This window comes from Bufo bufo, chromosome 7 (genome assembly GCF_905171765.1).
Source record: "Bufo bufo chromosome 7, aBufBuf1.1, whole genome shotgun sequence".
NCBI classification, from domain to species: domain Eukaryota; kingdom Metazoa; phylum Chordata; class Amphibia; order Anura; family Bufonidae; genus Bufo; species Bufo bufo.
Genome location: NC_053395.1, coordinates 131,423,461 through 131,443,329, shown reverse-complemented (window position 1 = coordinate 131,443,329; position 19,869 = coordinate 131,423,461). Strand labels below are relative to the sequence as shown.

Here is a 19,869-nt window from a genome sequence, read left to right as displayed (position 1 = left end):
TTGTCCTATTTGGATATTTATGGCATATTGATAGGGGCCTGCACCTATCGGACATGTATGGTATATAATATTGATATTCCATAATTGAATGGGATGGGATTACCCCTTTTATTACAATGACATTAATCACAATCACTGCAGTGTTGCTGTTTCCACTCAAAAAGAAACACATCACAAAATAATCAAAACTGTTATTTTAGTAAAAAGTGATAACAGGCATTATAAGTCATAAACCGTCATTCCAATAACACTGTAAATTTGCCTCCGTAGTCCAGGACATAATAAAAGATATAAATTAAAAACCTTCCAGTTGATCATATTCATCTCTTGATTTATTCATAAGGGTTTGCATTGTGCTAAACACCACCTACTTAATTTCGGGCAACATGAGGTGAAGTAGCCTCATTCTAGCAGGCTGCCCTCCTGGTGCTGTTTAATTGCAGGAGAGGGTAGAGGGCTGGAGCTTGTACCATATATGCTCTTTAGCACAGAGTTTCTCTGTGATGGCTCAATGAAAAATGTTGGGAGTTTGGGACACAAATACTAATGTAAAAATTGGACACAGTGTGTAAATAACAGTAAAATTACTAATATTTAACTGTTTCTTTACTACTCTAACCAAACATATGGGTGACAAGTGCCTTGTATTAATGTTTCAGAGAGCAAGTAAAAAATACAGAATACACAAATAATATGCACTTAAAGGGAGTCTGTCACCAGCATTTCATTTTTTTAACCCTTCCCACAGCTCCCTAGCATGCTTACAGTTAATAAAAACGTTACCTCTGGCATCAATCCTGGACTTATAGAACCCTCAAAAACGATCTTTATAAGATATGCAAATGAGGGCTCGCAAGTGCCCAGGGCGGCGTTACTCTCTTAGGTGCCCTGCTTGCTCAGCCTTCTCATTGCGTCCCCCCGCCCCTTCCTACCCTCTGCCCGCCCATCCTTTCCCTTTGACCGCCTTTGTACTAACTTGTTATGCCGCCGATATCCCGCGCCGGCGCACTCATTCCTTTGGCTGGTGCATGCGCACTGCGATGCCCATTCCTTGTACGGCATCACAGTAACTATTGCGCATGCGGCTAACGACGCTGATTTTCACGTGGGATATCGGCAGCATAACAAGTTAGTACAAAGGCGGTCAGAGGGAAAGGATGGGCGGGCAGAGGGTAGGAAGGGGCGGGGGGATGCAATGAGAAGGCTGAGCAAGCAGGGCACCTAAGAGAGTAACGCCGCCCTGGGCACTTGCGAGCCCTCATTTGCATATCTTATAAAGATCGTTTTTGAGGGTTCTATAAGTCCAGGATTGATGCCAGAGGTAACGTTTTTATTAACTGTAAGCATGCTAGGGAGCTGTGGGAAGGGTTAAAAAAGTGAAATGCTGGTGACAGACTCCCTTTAAAAGGGTTATTTAAGATAACAATACTGATGGCCTATCCATCCCTCAGCTGCCGTTCTGGGTACTGCACCTTTGGTTCATTCACTTGAATGGGAAGCATTGCAACCCTCAGACTAGCCCCCCCCCCCCTACTAAGTGTATGCTGTTCCTGCGTATAGACTGATTTAAACAATGAGGAGGCGACACGGTTCAGCCAAGCACGAAAGGCTCTTCAAACGGGGCACAGGCAGGGGTGCAAAGAGTTGGCCCCCACCACCAGTCTGATATTGATTGCCTATCCCAAAGATAGGCCATCAATATTGTTACCTATGAAAATACCATTAATATCTGCAGCTCCCAAAAGCAGCCAGGCTAAAAAATAAAGGGATCTCTAACTCTTCCACAAGAATGTTACTGAGTAGTTACAAGAGGTTTTTGAGATAGCAATAAAGTTCATATTTTTCAAATTTAATTAATTGAAATTTAGTCCTCCAAGTGGTAATTTCAAGAAGCATGGACAGAGGAACTACACTGGTGTCGTTCAGGAAATCCATAAAACAATCTTCCTGTATGACTCACATTTATACTTTATGGCAAAAGTAAACAAGAGACATCTTTAATGTTGAACTGATGATTTGTTAATGAAGAAGAACATTTAGAAGATAGAAAAGGCCTTTATCCTGTTCTATGAACGTTTCATGATGTATGTACCTTTCCTCTACCCCCACCACTGTCCTGAGCCTTCTGCTTCTTCAGAACCATCTGTTGAAGATCCATTAGTCTCAGTCTGAAAGCTTCCATATCCTTAATGTCCTCCCAAATAGACTGAGCTCCTCAGGCATTGCCTTAGGTCTCTGGATCTTTCTTCCCTCTCCAAACTAATGCACTTTATTTCATTAGGACAACAATTAACAGGGTGTCGACTCTTATGTTGGCTGGACAATGCTGACAATACAGAGTATGCGGTTTGAATTTCAATTCTGCTCTGTACAGTTCTTAGCAGCAGCCGACACAAGGCTATTTAGAATTATTACCAAAGACAGATGCTTTTTAACTCATTAAACATTTACAAAATTAATTGCAAGCTAATGCAAGTATAAACGATGAAATATATTTTATGTATATGTATAAAATGTGCTTTTCTTCATATAACCAGAATAGCAGCAACAGTATCACGTTCATTCTTTCCAATGCTGGCTTTTAAGGGACATAAAGTAAAATGAGCCACTCTGCTCCTCTTTATCTAAGCAGAATGACATTTTTTTTACTCAAGTGTCGTACTGTTGAAGTTTTAAGCCATGGCTATTAATTTGCTCTTCTTTATTTTATGAAAATGCAGTCTACTGGATTCACACAAAGCATTTTTCACTGTATATTTGTATTTTTCACTGTATTTTTGGGGTCAAAAATGCTCCAGCCAGATGGTACTTTATATTAAACCCTTCCAGTTATGTGATGTACTAGTACATCACATGTCAGATTTTTATAGCTGAGCGGGCACCACAGCAACTGGGTACCTGCTGTTTCACACAGCAGACACCCGGACCTAATGTCGGCAGTAATGACGATCGTGGACTTTTAACCCCTCAGTGTGTGCTTCCGAGTGTGCTCCGGCATGTGCCAGAGTGTGTGTGTGGCGGCTTCTGTATTCCCTAATGATACGAGACTGCTGCATATGAAAAAGGTTGTATCAATAAATAGTACAGATTAATAGGTCAGTTTTACCTGCATAAGGAACACCATAAAAAACAAACAAACATATAACTGTTGCAGAATTGCATTTTTTTTTCTAATTTCACCCCATTTGGAATTTTTTTACAGCTCCAGACTACATTATATGCAATATTAAATGGTGCCATTAGAAAGTATGACTTGTCCTGCAAAAAGTCCTAATACGATATGGATCCAAGAAGGCAAAAAAGGTATGGATCCAAGAAGGAAGGGAGTAAAAAACTAAAACACAAAAACGTAAAATCGCTCCGTCAGCAAGGGGTGAAAAAGTCATGACATGAAAAATCCTGTTTTCTTTTTTGTTTATTAAACGCAGCATGTTTTGGGTGTGATGATTTTTTTCTGCTGTTTTACTATAGACTCCTTCATAGAGATTGAAAAATGGCAGAAAGAAAAGTTATGTTTTAAATAGCACCAAATATGCATATAAAATGCCATGAAAACCGGTTGGAAATCATGGCACGTTTTAAAAGTATTTAGAAAACTGTGTGCTTGAAGACGGCTTTAAAGGGGTTGTACAGTGCTAACATATTGATGACTCATCAAAATTACATCAGTGAGGTCCGTTTCCTGGCACCCCAGCCAATCAGCTGTATGAAGAGGTAGAGGCGCTCATGTGATTCCTGCGTGATCTTCAAAATTACCTGTGTGTCGTCTCGCTTGTAGAGGTGGTGCAGTGTCATTTTGAAGTGGAAGAAACACTCACACAAGAGCCGCTACTGCCAAACAGCTGATTGGCCGGGGTGCCAGTCCCCACCGATTTCATATTGATGACCTATCCTGAGGATAGGTCACCAATATTTCAGCACTGCACAACCCCTTTAAGGCTGGAGCTACATGACAACTCTGGCCAAAATGACCAAAGAATGTTGTAATGCCTCTAACGCAAGTAATGAATTTAAATGGGGTCCTATTGCAACATGCAAGTTGATTTGACTGCACCCAATGCAAAAAATCCACCACTAATGGGAAACTGTTGGGTCACGGTAGTGGCAATTTGCAGGTTGCAGCACATCCCCATACATTTACATTTCTTCCGATTTCTATACAGAGGGTTCTCTTTACAAGGGGGTTATACGGCTCACGGTACACACAGAGCACCACGTTGTTTGTACTACTGCGGACTCATATTGCAGTCCAGGTGCCTCCGTACACTCTGATTCAACAGACAAAACCTTGCGTCTTCTGAATAAATTACTTGAACTATATATTATTTATATTATATACTTTACATTAAAAAAGGATGAAATTTTGTTATTTATTGTGTGGTAGTACTGCATAAAAAAGACAATAAGTGGTGACCCATTCAGGGATACGACGGGTTAAACAGATTGTCAAATAAAAAGAAAGCATTCTCCTGATTGCTGATCCGGCAACTCAAAAGAATAGTCTGTTCATAGCTATAGAATGGCAGCTTGTTTGTTGTAGCTGCTGCAAAGGATGTGATACAGGGATCAAGAGACCTTGATACGAACCCAAAGCTTGGAAACAAAACCAGCAGAAACATATCTCTGCATGGGTCACCACAACTGTCACATATGTCACAGGAGGATGCTTATTCTTATCAATATGACTTATTTGAAAGATAAAAAAAATGTATAAAAGGATAAAAAAATCCATTTCAAAGATGCAGAGACAGCTAAAGAGATTTATTTAAGATAGAGAAGACAGGGTGGGCACTGTCCACTGCAGCATTTCACGGCAAGGCACGTAACTAATTAGTTGTAGATTGTACATGAGATTCTACTGCAATGTAGTAGATAACAGATAAAGACCTTATCGATATTAAAGAAACACTCCCAAAATACATGGTGTAAACTGTAGTGAAGGTAATTTTCTTAGGCTACTTTCACACTAGCGGCACGGACCTCCGGCAGGCTGTTCCGTCGGGTGAACAGCCTGTCGGATCCGTCCTGCCGCTAGTGAACGCGTGCCCCCGGACTGCCACTCTGTTCCCACTAACTATAATGGGGGGGCGAGGGCGGAGGCACGGCAGCGCACGGCAAGAGGCTGCCGGAATAAAACGACATGTCCGACATTTATTACAGCAGCCTCTCGCCGTGCGCTGCCGTGCCTCCGCCCTCGCCCCCCCATTATATTCAATGGGAACAGAGTGGCAGTCCGGGGGCACGCGTTCACTAGCGGCAGGACGGATCCGACAGGCTGTTCACCTGACGGAACAGCCTGCCGGAGGTCCGTGCCGCTAGTATGAAAGTAACCTTACCAGAAACAGTATTTGTGAGTTATAACCTCCCTTCTTATTCTCAGCTGTGTCATGTGACCAACAGTGTGACAAATAACACAGCATCTTATGTGTGGACAGCAAGCCAGTAGGAGTGGAACAAAATGGGACTTGTAAAATACACCACTAGGCTAGTTTTTACAGAGATGATGATACATCAATGATGTTGAGGTGGCAGAGTGAGCTGGACTGGGCTGTATTTGTTCACAGTGATGTGATATAATGCCAGGGCACAAAGTGATGGTTTGGTCTCTTAATGCTTAGACAAAATCTTGCACTCTGAGATTTGATCTGATAGACAGTTGAAACAATTGGGGTGTTAACTAAGCAAAATGCACTCAAATCTACAATTGTTTCAATTCTATTCGATATTTAAATTGTATTTAAATGTTTAGCATTTAAATGTATTTTTACACCGAAATGATCATTTAAAATTGTATTAACCCCTTCCCGATGGAGCGATTTTTCTTTAGCATTTTAATTTTTTTACTCACAGCCTTCCAGAACCCATAACCTATTTTTTTTCCATTCACATAGCCGCATAAGGGCTTGTTTTTTCAGGACAAGTAGCACCTTCTAATGGTCCCATTTCATATTGCATACAATGTAGTGTAGCTGGGAAAGCTGGAAAAAAAATGCTGTGGAATTGGAAAAAAAAACACTGACCTGTTAACTTCATTCTCCAGGTCAGTACGATTAGGCCTCATGCACACGACCGTTCCATTTATTGCGGTCCGCAAAACGCGGATCTGCAAAAAACGGAAGCCGCCCCTGTGCCTTCCGCAATTTGCGGAACGGGCGGCCCATTGTAGACATGCCTATTCTTGTCCGCAAAACGGACAAGAATAGGACAGGTTATATTTTTTTTCCGGGGCCATGGAACGGAGCAACGGATGCGGACAGCACACGGAGTGCTGTCCGCATCGTTTGTGGCCCCATTGAAGTGAATGGGTCCGCACCCGAGCCGCAAAAACTGCGGCTCGGATGCGGACCCGGACAACGGTCGTGTGCATCAGGGCCTTACAGTGATATCACATTTCTATACTTTTACTCTATACTTCACATTTTTATACTTTTACTATTTTTATTGATAACATTTTGGAGTGTGTATGAATTTTTGATCACTTTTTATAAAAAAAAAATTGTGAGGTGGAGTGACGAGAAAATGGCAAATCTGCCATTCAGATTTTTTTTCCCTATAACCGTTCACCGTATGCAATAAAAAGTTTGGGCACTTTAGAACGCAGCAATGCCTATGATATATTATTTTTTTATTGTTTATTTCTATTATGGGGAAATGGCATGATTTGAATTTTTATATGTTTTTTTTTTTACTTTTCTTTTAATTTCCCCTAGTGGACTGAACATGCAATCTTCTGATCACTTCTCCCATAGACTGCAATGAATTGCCATTGCAGTCTATGAGAGATTGTCTATGTTTCTATGGAGCCCTGTTCTTCAGAGGGCCAAAGGCTGCCAGAGTCTCCCTCAATCTCAGCAAGGGGGAGCCATTCTAACCCTGGGGCACTATGCTCCCGGGGTTTCACTGTACAGATGCCGTGGTCACAACTGATCACACCATCTGAGGGGTTAAAAGTCTGTGATCCGCATTATCGCCAAACACAGACTTTGCCTCCGGAGATTTGCTGTATAAAACAGCAGAAACCCGATGCTTATGGCACCTGCTTAGCTCCCGAGAAGGTGCCAAATTTGAAGTCCCGCCTTTCACCATCCATGTATGGACGCAGTCGAGAAGGGGTTATGTGCACCATTTTTTAAACAAGTTGGTGCACATGTATGCAAGCAATGCTATGGCATAAAAACAACCATACTCTGTGGCTTTACATATATACAGTACTGTGCAAAAATTTTAGGCAGATGTGGAAAAAAATCGGCTCTAAAAAAAACTAACTGCTTTCAAAAGTGTTAATAGTTTAAGGACAAGAACCCCAAACATGAGGTCATTAAGAACTATCTTCAGTGTAAGGCCTTATTCCCATGTCAGTGTTTTGGTCAGTGATTTCCATCAGTGATTGTGAGCCAAAATCAGGATTGGAGCCTTCACAGACTTAAGGTATAAGGGAAAAATCTGCTCCTGTTCTGTGTTTAGAGCCGCACCTAGTTTTGGCTCACGATTACTGAAAGAAATTATTGACCGACCACTGACTATGAATAAGACCTAAAGGAGAACAAGGTGCCCTGGAAGTGATTATATGGCCACACAGAGCCCTGATCTCAATATCATCGAGTCTGTCTGGGATTCCATTAAGAGACCGAATGGAATCGGGCAAGCCTACATCCACAGAAGATCTTTGTTTAGTTCAGCAAGATATTTGGAGCAACCTCCTTCAAAAACTGTGTGCAAGTGTCCCTAGAAGTACTGATACTGTTTTGAAGGCAAAGGCGGTGGCATCAAATTTGATTTAGATTTCTCTTTTGTTTATTCACTTTGCATTTTAAAAGATAAAAATAAACTATTAACTTCTGTTTTTGAAAGCATTTTTACTCTGCAGAATTTTTTTCCACACCTGCTTAAAACTTTTGCAAAGTACTTATGAAAAGCATAATTAACAGTGGCAAAAACTGATGTGCAAATCCAGAAATATACTGTGTATGTAGACAGTTCAATGCATGCACACACATTCGTATCCTATCTGCAGGGCGTGGGGTTTTCTGCATCATTGATATATTTTAAGCATAATTACACCTGGTACAACTTATTTTGGCACAAACATGCTGGATGAGGCAAACCTAGAATAATATATGGTATGTGAGCATGGAATTAGAGTAGTCCAGCTAAAAAGGCTACTAGAGAGTTTAGTGTTCTGTGTAATCATGGAATAAGAAATTTTCACAAAAGTCAGTGTGGTAGGCAAAATAAATCTCTGTCATACTTAAAAGGATAACACAAAAATGATCACCATCATTCACAGAAATGGTAAGTATGTCATATTTTGAGTCACCATATAAAGCTCTATGTAATACAGCAGCTTTTATCTATTCAGGATTGTGTCACAATGTCACACGGGGGGAGGCCAAGTCATGGAAAGGCAGGATGTTCATGAACACACATTTCCTTGCAATCAAAGGCGAAAACTGTCTTCCTGTTTCCTGACCTGTTATTTCGCCAGTAGCTAAATATATAATGGTGATTGTATTACAGACATTTTCCTGGCCTTTTCTTTTAATGCTACTCGTGGGTTCTTTGGCCTGATAACTCATCTTCCTCAGCCCTTTTCTAATGTGATTAAAAGCACATCTTTATTCAATAACATTGACAATAGCCTGACCGAGGCTTTGCCTGGCCTGCTAGGCCTCAACTATCCGGCATTCATAAGACGTTAATGTCAGGGCTGTCACTTGTAATTATTCTAGTACTCTGTTCCTTTCACCCTTCCACTTCCCATCCCCACACACAAATACTTCTACCTTCTGGGAGAATTCTTGTCATTCAGATGTTTGATAATGAATATGGCATTTTAACTAGGTGACTGCACTTAAAAGTGTTAAGGTAAAAATGTCTGTTATTGGCATTTCCTGCAGTTTTACACATTAAAACCCATGTATGGTGACTAGTGTAGAATGAAAATCTGTGGTTTCAGTACTGACACTGTATATATGGAAATGCTGTTGTAAACTATATAAAAAATATTCAATGATAAAGGAAAAGTAGGTACAGGCTACGCTGGTTTAGGATACAGTTGTACCTTCCATTACAGTTACCATTACCCGCATATTTTTTCCATATACACCAAAGTTTCCCACTGACCATATCCCTAACTAGTGGGGGTCATTCCCTAGGATGGCTGTCCCACTTCAGTAGGGCAGGTTGGGGCAGATCTCTCCACTACACAGCAGAGTGTCCATCCACTTATACCTCTGCACGTTGGGGCCCATCCACTCCAAGGATACCCTTGGTTTATTGGATCCAGATGTACTAGACACTGGGGCCTTCTACACATCCTTGCCCCTACAACAAACTATTACACCACCTAAATTGCTGATGGCATCCCACTAGTATCCTACCATCTGTTTGCTAGGTCAGGGCTTTCCATGGTCAGCTTCAAAAACAGTGGGATTACTTTCACGAGGGCGGCTATTCTGCTTTAGCTGAGGAAAGACAGGGATAGCTTCGACTTACCAGTTCCCATTAGAATTCCCATTATTAGGTACTATTGATTTTAAATGTCATTCAAAAAGATTGTATTTTAGGAGAGCGATTCCTCTTTTCTTCTGTGACGGTACTGTAGCTTGTACTTACCATGCATGTGTGTTATAGCACTTACAGTTTCAGTTCTGACTATGTTTAGTTAACCCTGTCCGTCTGCCTCATCTGTATCTTCACTGTGTCGCACTATCTGCCTGTTTGTCTTGTGTCTCCCACCATCTACATTTCACAAAGTGTACTTTCTGATCTCAAAAACCTGCATTCAAGTCTTAGTGACTGTTCAGACTATTCCAGTGGTTTTCCTGTGCTTTTGGTGCGTTTTCTGTATCCTGAGCTTCTGGTGCTTGCACTAGAGTCCCTGACCCATGCGGGTTAGCTGCTAACTACACTGTAACTGTGCCGGGATTTACCAGTCCGGTTGATTCCCTGCAGCGAAGGCCAGATCCCTTTACATGAGTTGAAGGGTGAATACCACGGGAGTGTCAGAATAACAACATTATGGTTTATTCCAAAGTCAAGCCAGTTATTTGGTCTTTCTGAATCTCCAGGAACTCCGGGGTCACCCTCTCACCAAAGGAGGTTGTTTTTAGATGCTGAAAAAGCATTTAATAGTGTCAAGTGGGGTTACCTGTAGGCCATTCTGGAGAAAATGGGATTCGGACCTATATTCCTGACCTGGGTGAACTTATTCTATGTTGCTCCAACTGCGAGAATTAGAGTGAATAATGAGATGTCAGATTGCTTTCGGTTAGAAAGATGGACAAGGCATCGCGAGGGCCATAGAACGCCTGACTGCTCTCATTCATGATGCTACTGTTGAGTGAAGATAAGCATTCAAAGCAAAATTCAGTCCAAAGTTGATTTGCAACGAATCTGAATTTCCTCACGCTTCATGGAAAGGAAACAGGTTTTCATAAAATTGTGGCTGCACGTGTTACAAAGCAAAACTTAATGTAGAGAAGACAAGCCCAGCAATGCAAGATCACACATAATGCCGTAAAGCCAGCCAATCCGCAGATAGCAATCCCCTGTGATGTCACAGCCCTATAAAACCCTCTTCCCACGAGGCCTCCACCATTGTCCTGTGAGCAGAGCATAGGGAGAGATGTGGCAAGCGCTCATGCACTAGGAACAGTGTTGCTGAAAATGATTACTAGAAGAATATTGGAGAGGGAGACTGCGTCAATTTTATTTATTCATTCCTACATTTACTTACAGTTACCTACATCAGCTGTTAACTAAGATATGTAATACCAATAAGATGGATGCCTTTATTATTCCAGTGCCAGCGTGCCAACCAATACCATCTAGTCTGCACCCCTTAGGGGGGGCCAGGTCTTAATGATGAGTCTCCATGTCCTAGAAAAATCTGCAAGATGCAGAGAGAAGAGGAGCTGGATGTTTCTGATCATATATTCTCATGATATTAAATGATGTGGTAAAGGAGGAAAAGCAGATGGCAGAAGAAGGGCTCTAAACCATCCAGTCTGCACCCTTAGGGGGGCCAGGTCTTAATGATGACTATCCTCATCTTTTGCTGTCTTTACTTCTTGCAAATCATCCTTCAAAGTCTCCATGTTCTAGAAAAGTCACCAAGATGCAGAGTGGAGGAGCTGGATGTTCCTGAAGACATATTCTTATCGATATTAGATGATGTGGAAAAGGAAGAAAAGCAGATGCCAAAAGAAGGACTCCCACCTGTAGGGTAGGAAAGTGCTGTGGTTGCAGAAGTGGGTACAGCACTTTTTAAGGTGCATTAAAGGTGCCGCCATTAACAATGAAGACTGACTATACATGCCCCCTTCCCCGCTGTGCGGCCGCTCCGTGTGGCCATACCCTAAGGCAGAGTGGCCTGGGTAAACCTGATTTATAGCAATTTGTGACAAATTAATTTGTAACGAATAGTATTTCTTGTGGAACTTTTGGATTTTTCAAAACTTCGCTTATCTCTACGTGGTGCCCCTCAGGTACATGGCTTCAATAATGCTGCAGTGGAAGAGAAAGTGGCACTCCATGCAGACAATCTATTATTATTTATGGATGACGTGGAAACCTCTATGAGTAGGATTATGGTAATAATCGAGCACTTTGGGAAATATTTGGGTCTAAATATCAATTGGACTAAATCTGCATTGTTACTATTGTCATCCAGGAGGATAGGAGGTGCTTGGAAGTTATACCAGTTCCATGCATAGATAAATTAAAATATCTCAGACTATGGATCACTAGAAAGGTATCAGATTATAGTGTAGTGAACCTTCTGCCATTGCTGGAGAGAATGAAGCGGAAAGTGGAGGTTTCGACTAAATTACTGCTATCTGTTATGATTTTGATGCCACAATTATTATATGTTTTACACAATGCTCCAGTCTGGCTTCCATGTCATCTATTTAAATGTATGGACGGTATATTTAGGGAGCTGATATAGCAAAAAAAAAAAACAACTAAAATCTCGTTGTCAAAATTACAACTTCCCAAGGATGGGGGTAGGATTGCTCTCCCTAACTTGTTGGTATATTATCTGGCTGCACAACTCCAACACTTGTAAGGGTGGAAAGTAAATGTCAGTAACAGTATCCCTGATTCTAGAAGGGTGACTTTACAAGCTTATGTGCCAGACATGCAATTACTAGCGTCACTGGAAGCACACAAGTTTAGATTATTTTCTCCTGCGGTACCCACATTGCTCATATTGCATAAAATATGGTGGAAGATAAGAGAGTTGCTGGGTATAGAGGGCTGTACAAGATATACCCCTATCTGGGAAAATGTCCATTTATGGGATTTGAAGCTTGGGGCCTGAAAGGACTTCGATATATCTCTCAATTATATACTGAGGGGGAGATTAAGTCTTTTCAGCAGTTGCAAATGGAATTCCAGCTGCCGCATAGGGTTTTTAATATCTAGAACTGCGGTTCGCTCTTCAGTACCAGGGAAGAGTTGTACCTATGACAATATCCTCTACCTCATTGACTCTGTGGTGCTAGCACAGTCTTCAAGCAAGTTATTGTATAGTATTCTGCGTGTTAAGTGTCTAAAATACCCGCTGGCGGGGCTTAAAGAAAAGCGGGAAATGGATATTGGCCTGTTACTGGGTGAGCAATGGAATGCTGTTCTGGGGGCAGTACTGACATTGTTGATGAACGTGACTCAGTACCGATTGCAAGTCTTTTTGATACATTGGGTTTATAAAACACCTGTAAAATGGCTAGGGCAGCACTAAAGCCCGCCCGGCAGTGTGTTATTGTAAATAAAAGAGCCCTTGCCCTGCGCGATCCAGCGAAGGGCAAAGTAGAGCATCATGCTCCGATGCTAACATCAGGGGTGCTGCCTGGGTGAAACTATGGGTATGCCCGGGTTCAGAGCCACTTGGTTCTTGTTTGTACTTATTTGTACTGGTTTATCAGTGTTATTTTATTGAAAACTTAATAAAAATGATCTGATTTAAAGGTTAGTTGGCATAGTGGGTGCCCACTCACTTATACATAACACCATGTTTATAACTCATACTTGCCAGATCTCCCAGAACATCCAGAAGGCTCCCGGAAGAGTTCATGGGGAGCTACTCTGTCCCAGAAAGCAGCCTTCAATGAGCTCTAACTGAATGTGGAGTTGGGATGTGGTATTATTATATGCAGTCCCAGCACCCATGCATGCTCTGAGGGGTGCATTATGTGTCACATAAGGGACATTACAAACACTGGAAAGGTTTAGAATCTTTAAAAAGAACATACTCTGAAAAGTTAAAGGAGTTGTCGCATCTCGCTGTTTCCATGGCCAGAGCAGACTAAGCGTCAGCCCTAGGTGGCGTGTTTATGGAAACAGCCAAGTAGGCTGGCACTCTGCTGATTCCGTGACCTTCATTGTTGTGAGTGTAGTGGGGGCTATGTAAACAGTACAGCAGAATAAGCTACGCTGCCTCCGTAACTCTGAGCATTGCGGAAACAGTGGAGCTCACTTGCTCAGCTACCTAGGGCCGGCGCTTAGTCTCATCTCACCATGGAAACGGTGAGATGGGACAACCACTTTAAGTCGCTTAGTCTCCTGCATGAAAACTTTACAAAGTTGGAAAGTTTAGGCTAACCTAGGCAATGAGGGGTCATTTATTAGGACTGGCGTTTTAGTCACCGGTCTTAATAATCCCTATATCTGGCTGTGGGTCCTCCAAAGTTATGAGGAGGCGACGGCCTCTACATAACTTTGACGTATCCAGTGCCAGTCTAAATGTAAGGCAGCTTAATAGCTGGCTTACTTTCAGACCATTTTCTACGCGTAAAAAAATATGAATGAGACGAGCTTGCCGGGCTGTCCCCTTCCCCACGCACGCCATGCCCACTTGTTTAGACATGGCGTGGGCAGTGTAAGCCAGGAAAAGTCGCAGATTGCAGCGCAGATAACCTTTGCCCCATAAGCTGCACCAGAAATATGTCTAATGTAGTCATATATTCCATGTAGTCATATAAGGCCCTGATTTTTGTGGGACGAGTTGTATTTTTTTAATGGCACCATTTTGAGGTACACATAATGCATTGAAATTAGCAATTTTTTGGGTGGGGGGGATCTGTTTTGCAGCATTCATTGAACAGTATACATGATAACTTTATTCTTTGAGCATGATTATGCTGATACCAAATTTACATATATATAGTACTTTTTGGCATACCCCTTTTGACACTTATCAAATTGTTTGTGTGCTGCCATATGCTGAGAGTTAAAAATGTTTCTATTTTTACATCGATGGATATGTGTGAGGACCTGTTTTTTGCTCAACAACTTGTCATTTTTATACTGGGGCCTTTGGGTACATATGATTTTTTGGCACTTTAAATTCTCTTTTGGGCAGGCAGGATTAACAAAGTACAGGAATTCTGACTTTTTTTTCAACGTTAACCACATGGGATAAATAAGTTGCGGAAATACCAATTCTAAGTACTTTTTAATATTTTTTTATAGACTGATATATACTGTATATTGTCAATGTCCTGTTCTGAGATCTGATAGTGATAGTGCTGTTGTATATGATGATGTCCTGCAAGATATGATCTATGGATGGCGTGATCTTAAAGTATTCATCCAAGAAGACAGTTCCATCTAAAGTGGTTAACTGTTTGTGCAACCTCTGCTCCACCTTCAAATTTAATGCTCAGAATAACCTTAACATTTTCACAGTCATGCTATACTTTACCTGTCACAGTGGTTGCATTTAAATGGCTTTGCCCCTGTGTGTTTCCTGTAGTGCCTTGTAAGTTCATCACTCCGAGCAAAACGCCAGTCACACCCTTCCCAGGAGCACTTATATGGCTTTTCACCTAAAAAACATACAGTATATATATGTATTGCATATATTTTAGGAATATAAACTGCATAGTCTTTTTCCAATAGTAAGTTTGCACACATTTACAATATCCACTATACATACATGATATTTGAAGCATCAATGTCATGAACATATAAAGCATTATTAAAGGGCATCTGTCAGCAGATTTGTACCTATGAAACTGGCTGACCTGTTGTGGATGCATGTGCGCCTGGCAGCTGAAGGCATCTATGCTGGTCCCATGTTCATATGTGCCTGCATTACTGAGAAAAATGATATTACAATATATGCAAATGAGCCTGTAGGAGCAATGGGGATGTTACCATTCCACCTAGAGGCTCTGATCTCTCTGGAACAGCTGCACCCTCTGCACTGCCTGGTCCTGTCAATCAAAGTGCGGAGGGAGCGGAAGTTGCAGAGCCGCTAGGTGTAATAGCAACACCCCTATTGCTACTAGAGGCTCATTTGCATATATTAAAACATCATTTTTCTCAGCAGCGAGGACACATATGGACCTGGGACCAACACAGATGCCTTCAGCTGCCAAGCACACATGCAACAGGTCAGCCAGTTTCATAGGTACAAATCTGCTGACAGATGCCCTTTACAAGGAAGGTATATACTGCCACAAAAAAGAAACAGACGTCAACCTGTTGTTGTAAACAGACCTACCAAGAGAATAAGATTTCATACATTTTATGCTATATAAGGTGTAAGTGAATATTTTTCATTCTCTCCAAACCAAGCAGAAGCTTATTTTAGTGCTTGAAACCTTAGGTAGGGTCAGCTCTGCGTGGTTATTAGCTTCTGGTGGTAGATTAACATGATCACCAACCTGAGTGAGTATTGTATATGACGTTAAAAAGCAAGAAAATGTGAAAAGTGCCGATCATTGCAAGTGCTGAGTTTTGGAGTTCTTCATTATTCCCTTTGAGTACCTCTTATATTTTATGTCCAGAAAGAAAGAGCATTTCATCGTGATTTTTTCAAGAATTTTTATAGGACTTCAGTATTGCTGGAAATTTATGTTCATAATTAGACATTTATGGGTGAACAAGTATCAATTGGGAGTCAGTGCACCGCTGCTGTAACAAGCCAATCGAAATGTTTGCCAATATTAAGAATACATCATTAGGCAGTGAAATCCGATCTGTTCTGCAGATAGCAAAGCACAGTCCAAGCTACCTCAATAAGAACATTTTTAATTGTGTTTCCTGAAATCGCATTGCTTCTGTAATCCTTTTCTTAGTAATTAGTTTATTTTTGAAGTTAAAGCAAGGTTTTCCAGTTATCACCTCCCAGTTCATAATAACACAGAAGACTAGAAAAATCACTTTTTTTAACGCTAAATTTTTACAAGCCTTTCTCTAGCTTCACACATTGGAAGTGATTTCTGCAAACATGCTGAAGATGAGAGAAAAAAGTAAGACCTTAAAGGGCTTCTGTCACCCCACTAAAGTCTTATATTTTTTTTGGGCTACTTATAATCCCTATACTGCGATATATCAATACATAATGTTATTAATCATTTTGGTTCAGTAGTTATTTTAAAAAACAGACTTTTATCATATGCAAATTACCTGTCTACCAGCAAGTAGGGCGGCTACTTGCTGGTAGCAGCCGTATCCTCCTTTCATAAAGACGCCCCCTCCTCCTGTTGATTGACAGGGCCAGCGAACGCGCTCGTTCTCTGGCTGGCCCTGTCTGCATTAAAAATCTGGCGCCTGCGCCGGACCTGTCTTCAGTCGGCGCAGGCTCACTGAGAGGACGACGCTCGCTCGGCTGCTCCTTCCTCAGTGCGCCTGCGCCGGGTGTAGATGTGACGTCATCGGCGCAGGCGCATTGAGGATGGAGCGGCCGAGCGAGCGTCCTCCCTTCAGTGCGCCTGCGCCGACTGAAGACAGGTACGGCGCAGGCGCCAGATTTTGAATGCAGACAGGGCCAGCACACCTGGCCGTTACAACTTTCATCGGATCCAGGGATGCAAGTACCAACATGCATGCTGAGCCCACTATATACTTCTCCTGGAGCCAAATGGCTACTGGTAGGCCCTGTAGAATTAGACTCAGTTTTATACTGACTTTAAAACCAGCCTCCAGGGCAGACTAGTTGGTCAGGTGTGCATGACTGCATGGAGATCGCCACGCCTCCAATATATACTACAAAGAAAAAATGTGGGGGATTCAGTCAGCACAACCCTATATGCAGGTGCACATCGCTATGGCGAAATACATATACAAAGAAAAGAACACAAATGCAATAGCACTCTGCAACCAGCACTCCGCCCTGCCTCCATGCTAGATGTTGAATGAGGCATTGGTGTACATTTTGGCCAAAGCGTAATAAGCCACTCACCACGTCAAGGTCGCCTCTATGTGATGTGCACCTGCATATAGGGTTGTGCTGACTGAATCCCCCACATCATTATCTTCTAATTAGTAATTCTGAGCGATGCTCGCGTATCCTCCCCACACGTTTGTTGGCTGCTACGCAGCCAATAAACGTGCACGGAGGTGCTGGCCCTTACTGGCATTACAGTGATTGGCTGGCCGGAATGCGTCATTGGGTGCTATATAGCACCCGATGACACGTGGTTCGGCTCAGTCTTAGTCAGGGAGAGCTGTGCGTGGAATTGTTAGAGAGACCCAAAAGTCCTTTTAAGGACTATTGTTGTATCTGGCAGCAATATAATTATTAGCGCAACCTGCGCTAAATTGCGTGGAATTGTTAGAGACCCAAAAGTCCTTTTAAGGACTATTGTTGTATCTGGCAGCAATATAATTATTAGCGCAACCTGCGCTAAATTGCGTGGAATTGTAAGTGCCACTTCTGATAGTGCCACAACCTCTGCTACATCTTTTACTTTACATTTGCGCAGCCTAAATATCTGTGACATTCAGCGCAATTGTTTGGCCGCTGAGGACAGCGAAATTACGACCGCTACATCTCCTGTATAACATTTGCGCATCCTAAATATCAGTGACTTTAATTCAGTGTAATTTTTTATTAGCTGCTGGTGACAGCGACATTACTTGCGCTATACCTCCTGTATAATGTTTGCGCATCCTAAATATCAGTGATATTAATTCAGTGTAATTTTTTATTAGCCGCATCCTAAAATCTTCGGTTACATTCAGTGCACTTTTTTCATAGATGCTACGGACAGCGACATTATCTGTGCTCCATCTCCTGTACAAAACCTGTACTGTACTTACAAAACCTGTACTGCTACTGTACGAGTGACATACTTGCAAGCATATATACCATTTAATATGCGCAAGGCGAGCAGTAAAGGACAGGGAAGTGGCCGTGCTGCTGATGGTGCACGCAGAGGCCATGGCACTGGGTGCGGTGAAACTGCCTGCTGCCAGAGTACAAGAAACACACTCATCCACGATACCTAGCTTCATGTCCTAGTTTGCAGGGCTGCGCAGGACACCACTCTCGAAGTCAGACTAGTGCAACCAGGTGGTCGGTTGGATTGCAGCAGATAATGCTTCCAGTCGGTTAAGCACCACCCTGTTTTCCACAAAGTCCAGTCTCAGTAGCCAAGAGTCTGGTCAACAGAATCCTCACCCTGATACTCCTTCCTCCCACCATGAAGAGTTTTGGCAAACAATTGATCGCACACTCGGATATTCAGAGGAGCTTTTTTCATCGCCATTCCTCGATTTGGGCCTCTCCACAAGCCCGTTTGAAGAGGGACATGAGGAGATATTGTGCCCTGATTCCCAAACTCTTGAGCATCCACAGTCACAGGAAGATGACGGTGGGGAACGGCAATTAGCATTTCACAAGGTGGATGATGACGATGATGATGAGACACAGTTGCCAATAAGTCAACTGCAATTAGTGTCTCAAGAGGTTCATGATGAGGATGAGACACAGCTGTCAATAACTGAGGTTGTTGTTAGGTGAACAAGTCAGTAGGATAACCGGAGTGAGGAAGTGGAAGAGGAGGTGGTGGACGATGAAGTCACTGACCCAACCTGGGAAGGTGGCAAACTGAGCGACGACAGCAGTACAGAGGGGGAGGGATCCGCAGCACCGCAACAGGCTGGAAGAGGCAGTGGGGTGGAAAAAGGGAGAAGGCGAGCCACACCAAACAGGCCCGCAACTGTTCCCTGGAGCACCCCTGCAGTCTGGCACTTTTTTGAGGAAAGTGTGGACGAAAAAATAATTATCATTTGCAACCTATGCCGTACCAAAATGAGCAGGGACGTGAAAACTAGCAACCTCACCACCATCAGCATGATCCGCCACAAGGCATCAAAGCACCCTAATAGCTGGGCCGAATGCCTGGGTCCACAATCAGTGTCTGCGGGTCACAACACTACTTCCTCTTCCCCTGTGTTACATGCTGGCCAATCCCCTTTCCAAGACGCAGGCCCAGATGCCTCCCGCCATTCACCTGGACCTTCGAAAGCACCATCAGCTAGCACATCCACTTGTGTGTCCCAGCGCAGCATACAGATGTCTATACCCCAGGCCTTTGAACGAAAGCGCAAATACCCAGCCACCCACCCACAGGCCATAGCACTAAATGCGCACCATTCTAAATTGCTAGCCCTGGAAATGTTAGCATTTAGGCTTGTGGACACTGAGGCTATCCACAGCCTGATGGTGGTGGCCATCCCACGTTACTCTGTCGCCAGCCGCCAATATTTTTCATGGTGTGCAGTCCCAGCCGTACACCAGCATGTGTCCCGTAACATCATGCCCTGACCAAAACAGTTATTGGGAAGGTCCACTTAATGACTGACACATGGACAAGTGCTTTTGGCCAGGGACGCTACATTTCCCTGACGGCACACTGGATGAACGTTGTGGAAGCTGGGAGCGAGTCGTACCCTGGGATGGCACGGGTGCTACCGACGCCAAGGATCCCTACTTCCATCAGGGTTTTCGTCACCACCTACGTTAGTGGCTGCAACCCCCCTTCTCCTCTTCCGCCTCCTCCTCCACTTCCACCTCTGAATTATCATCTTGCAGCACCAGTCAGACATCAGTCAGTAGCTGGAAGCAGTGTA

General features: G+C 42.8%; 1 protein-coding gene across 1 annotated transcript in view; it reads right to left on the bottom strand.

Annotated features, from left to right (window-relative positions):
* KLF7 (Kruppel like factor 7) overlaps positions 1-19,869 on the bottom strand; it is a 140,369-nt gene that overhangs the window by 1,920 nt on the left and 118,580 nt on the right. Inside the window, exon 3 of the mRNA XM_040440656.1 lies at positions 14,708-14,831. Within this exon, the coding sequence (XP_040296590.1) occupies positions 14,708-14,831 (124 nt within the window). The remainder of the gene's footprint in view (positions 1-14,707; positions 14,832-19,869) is intronic.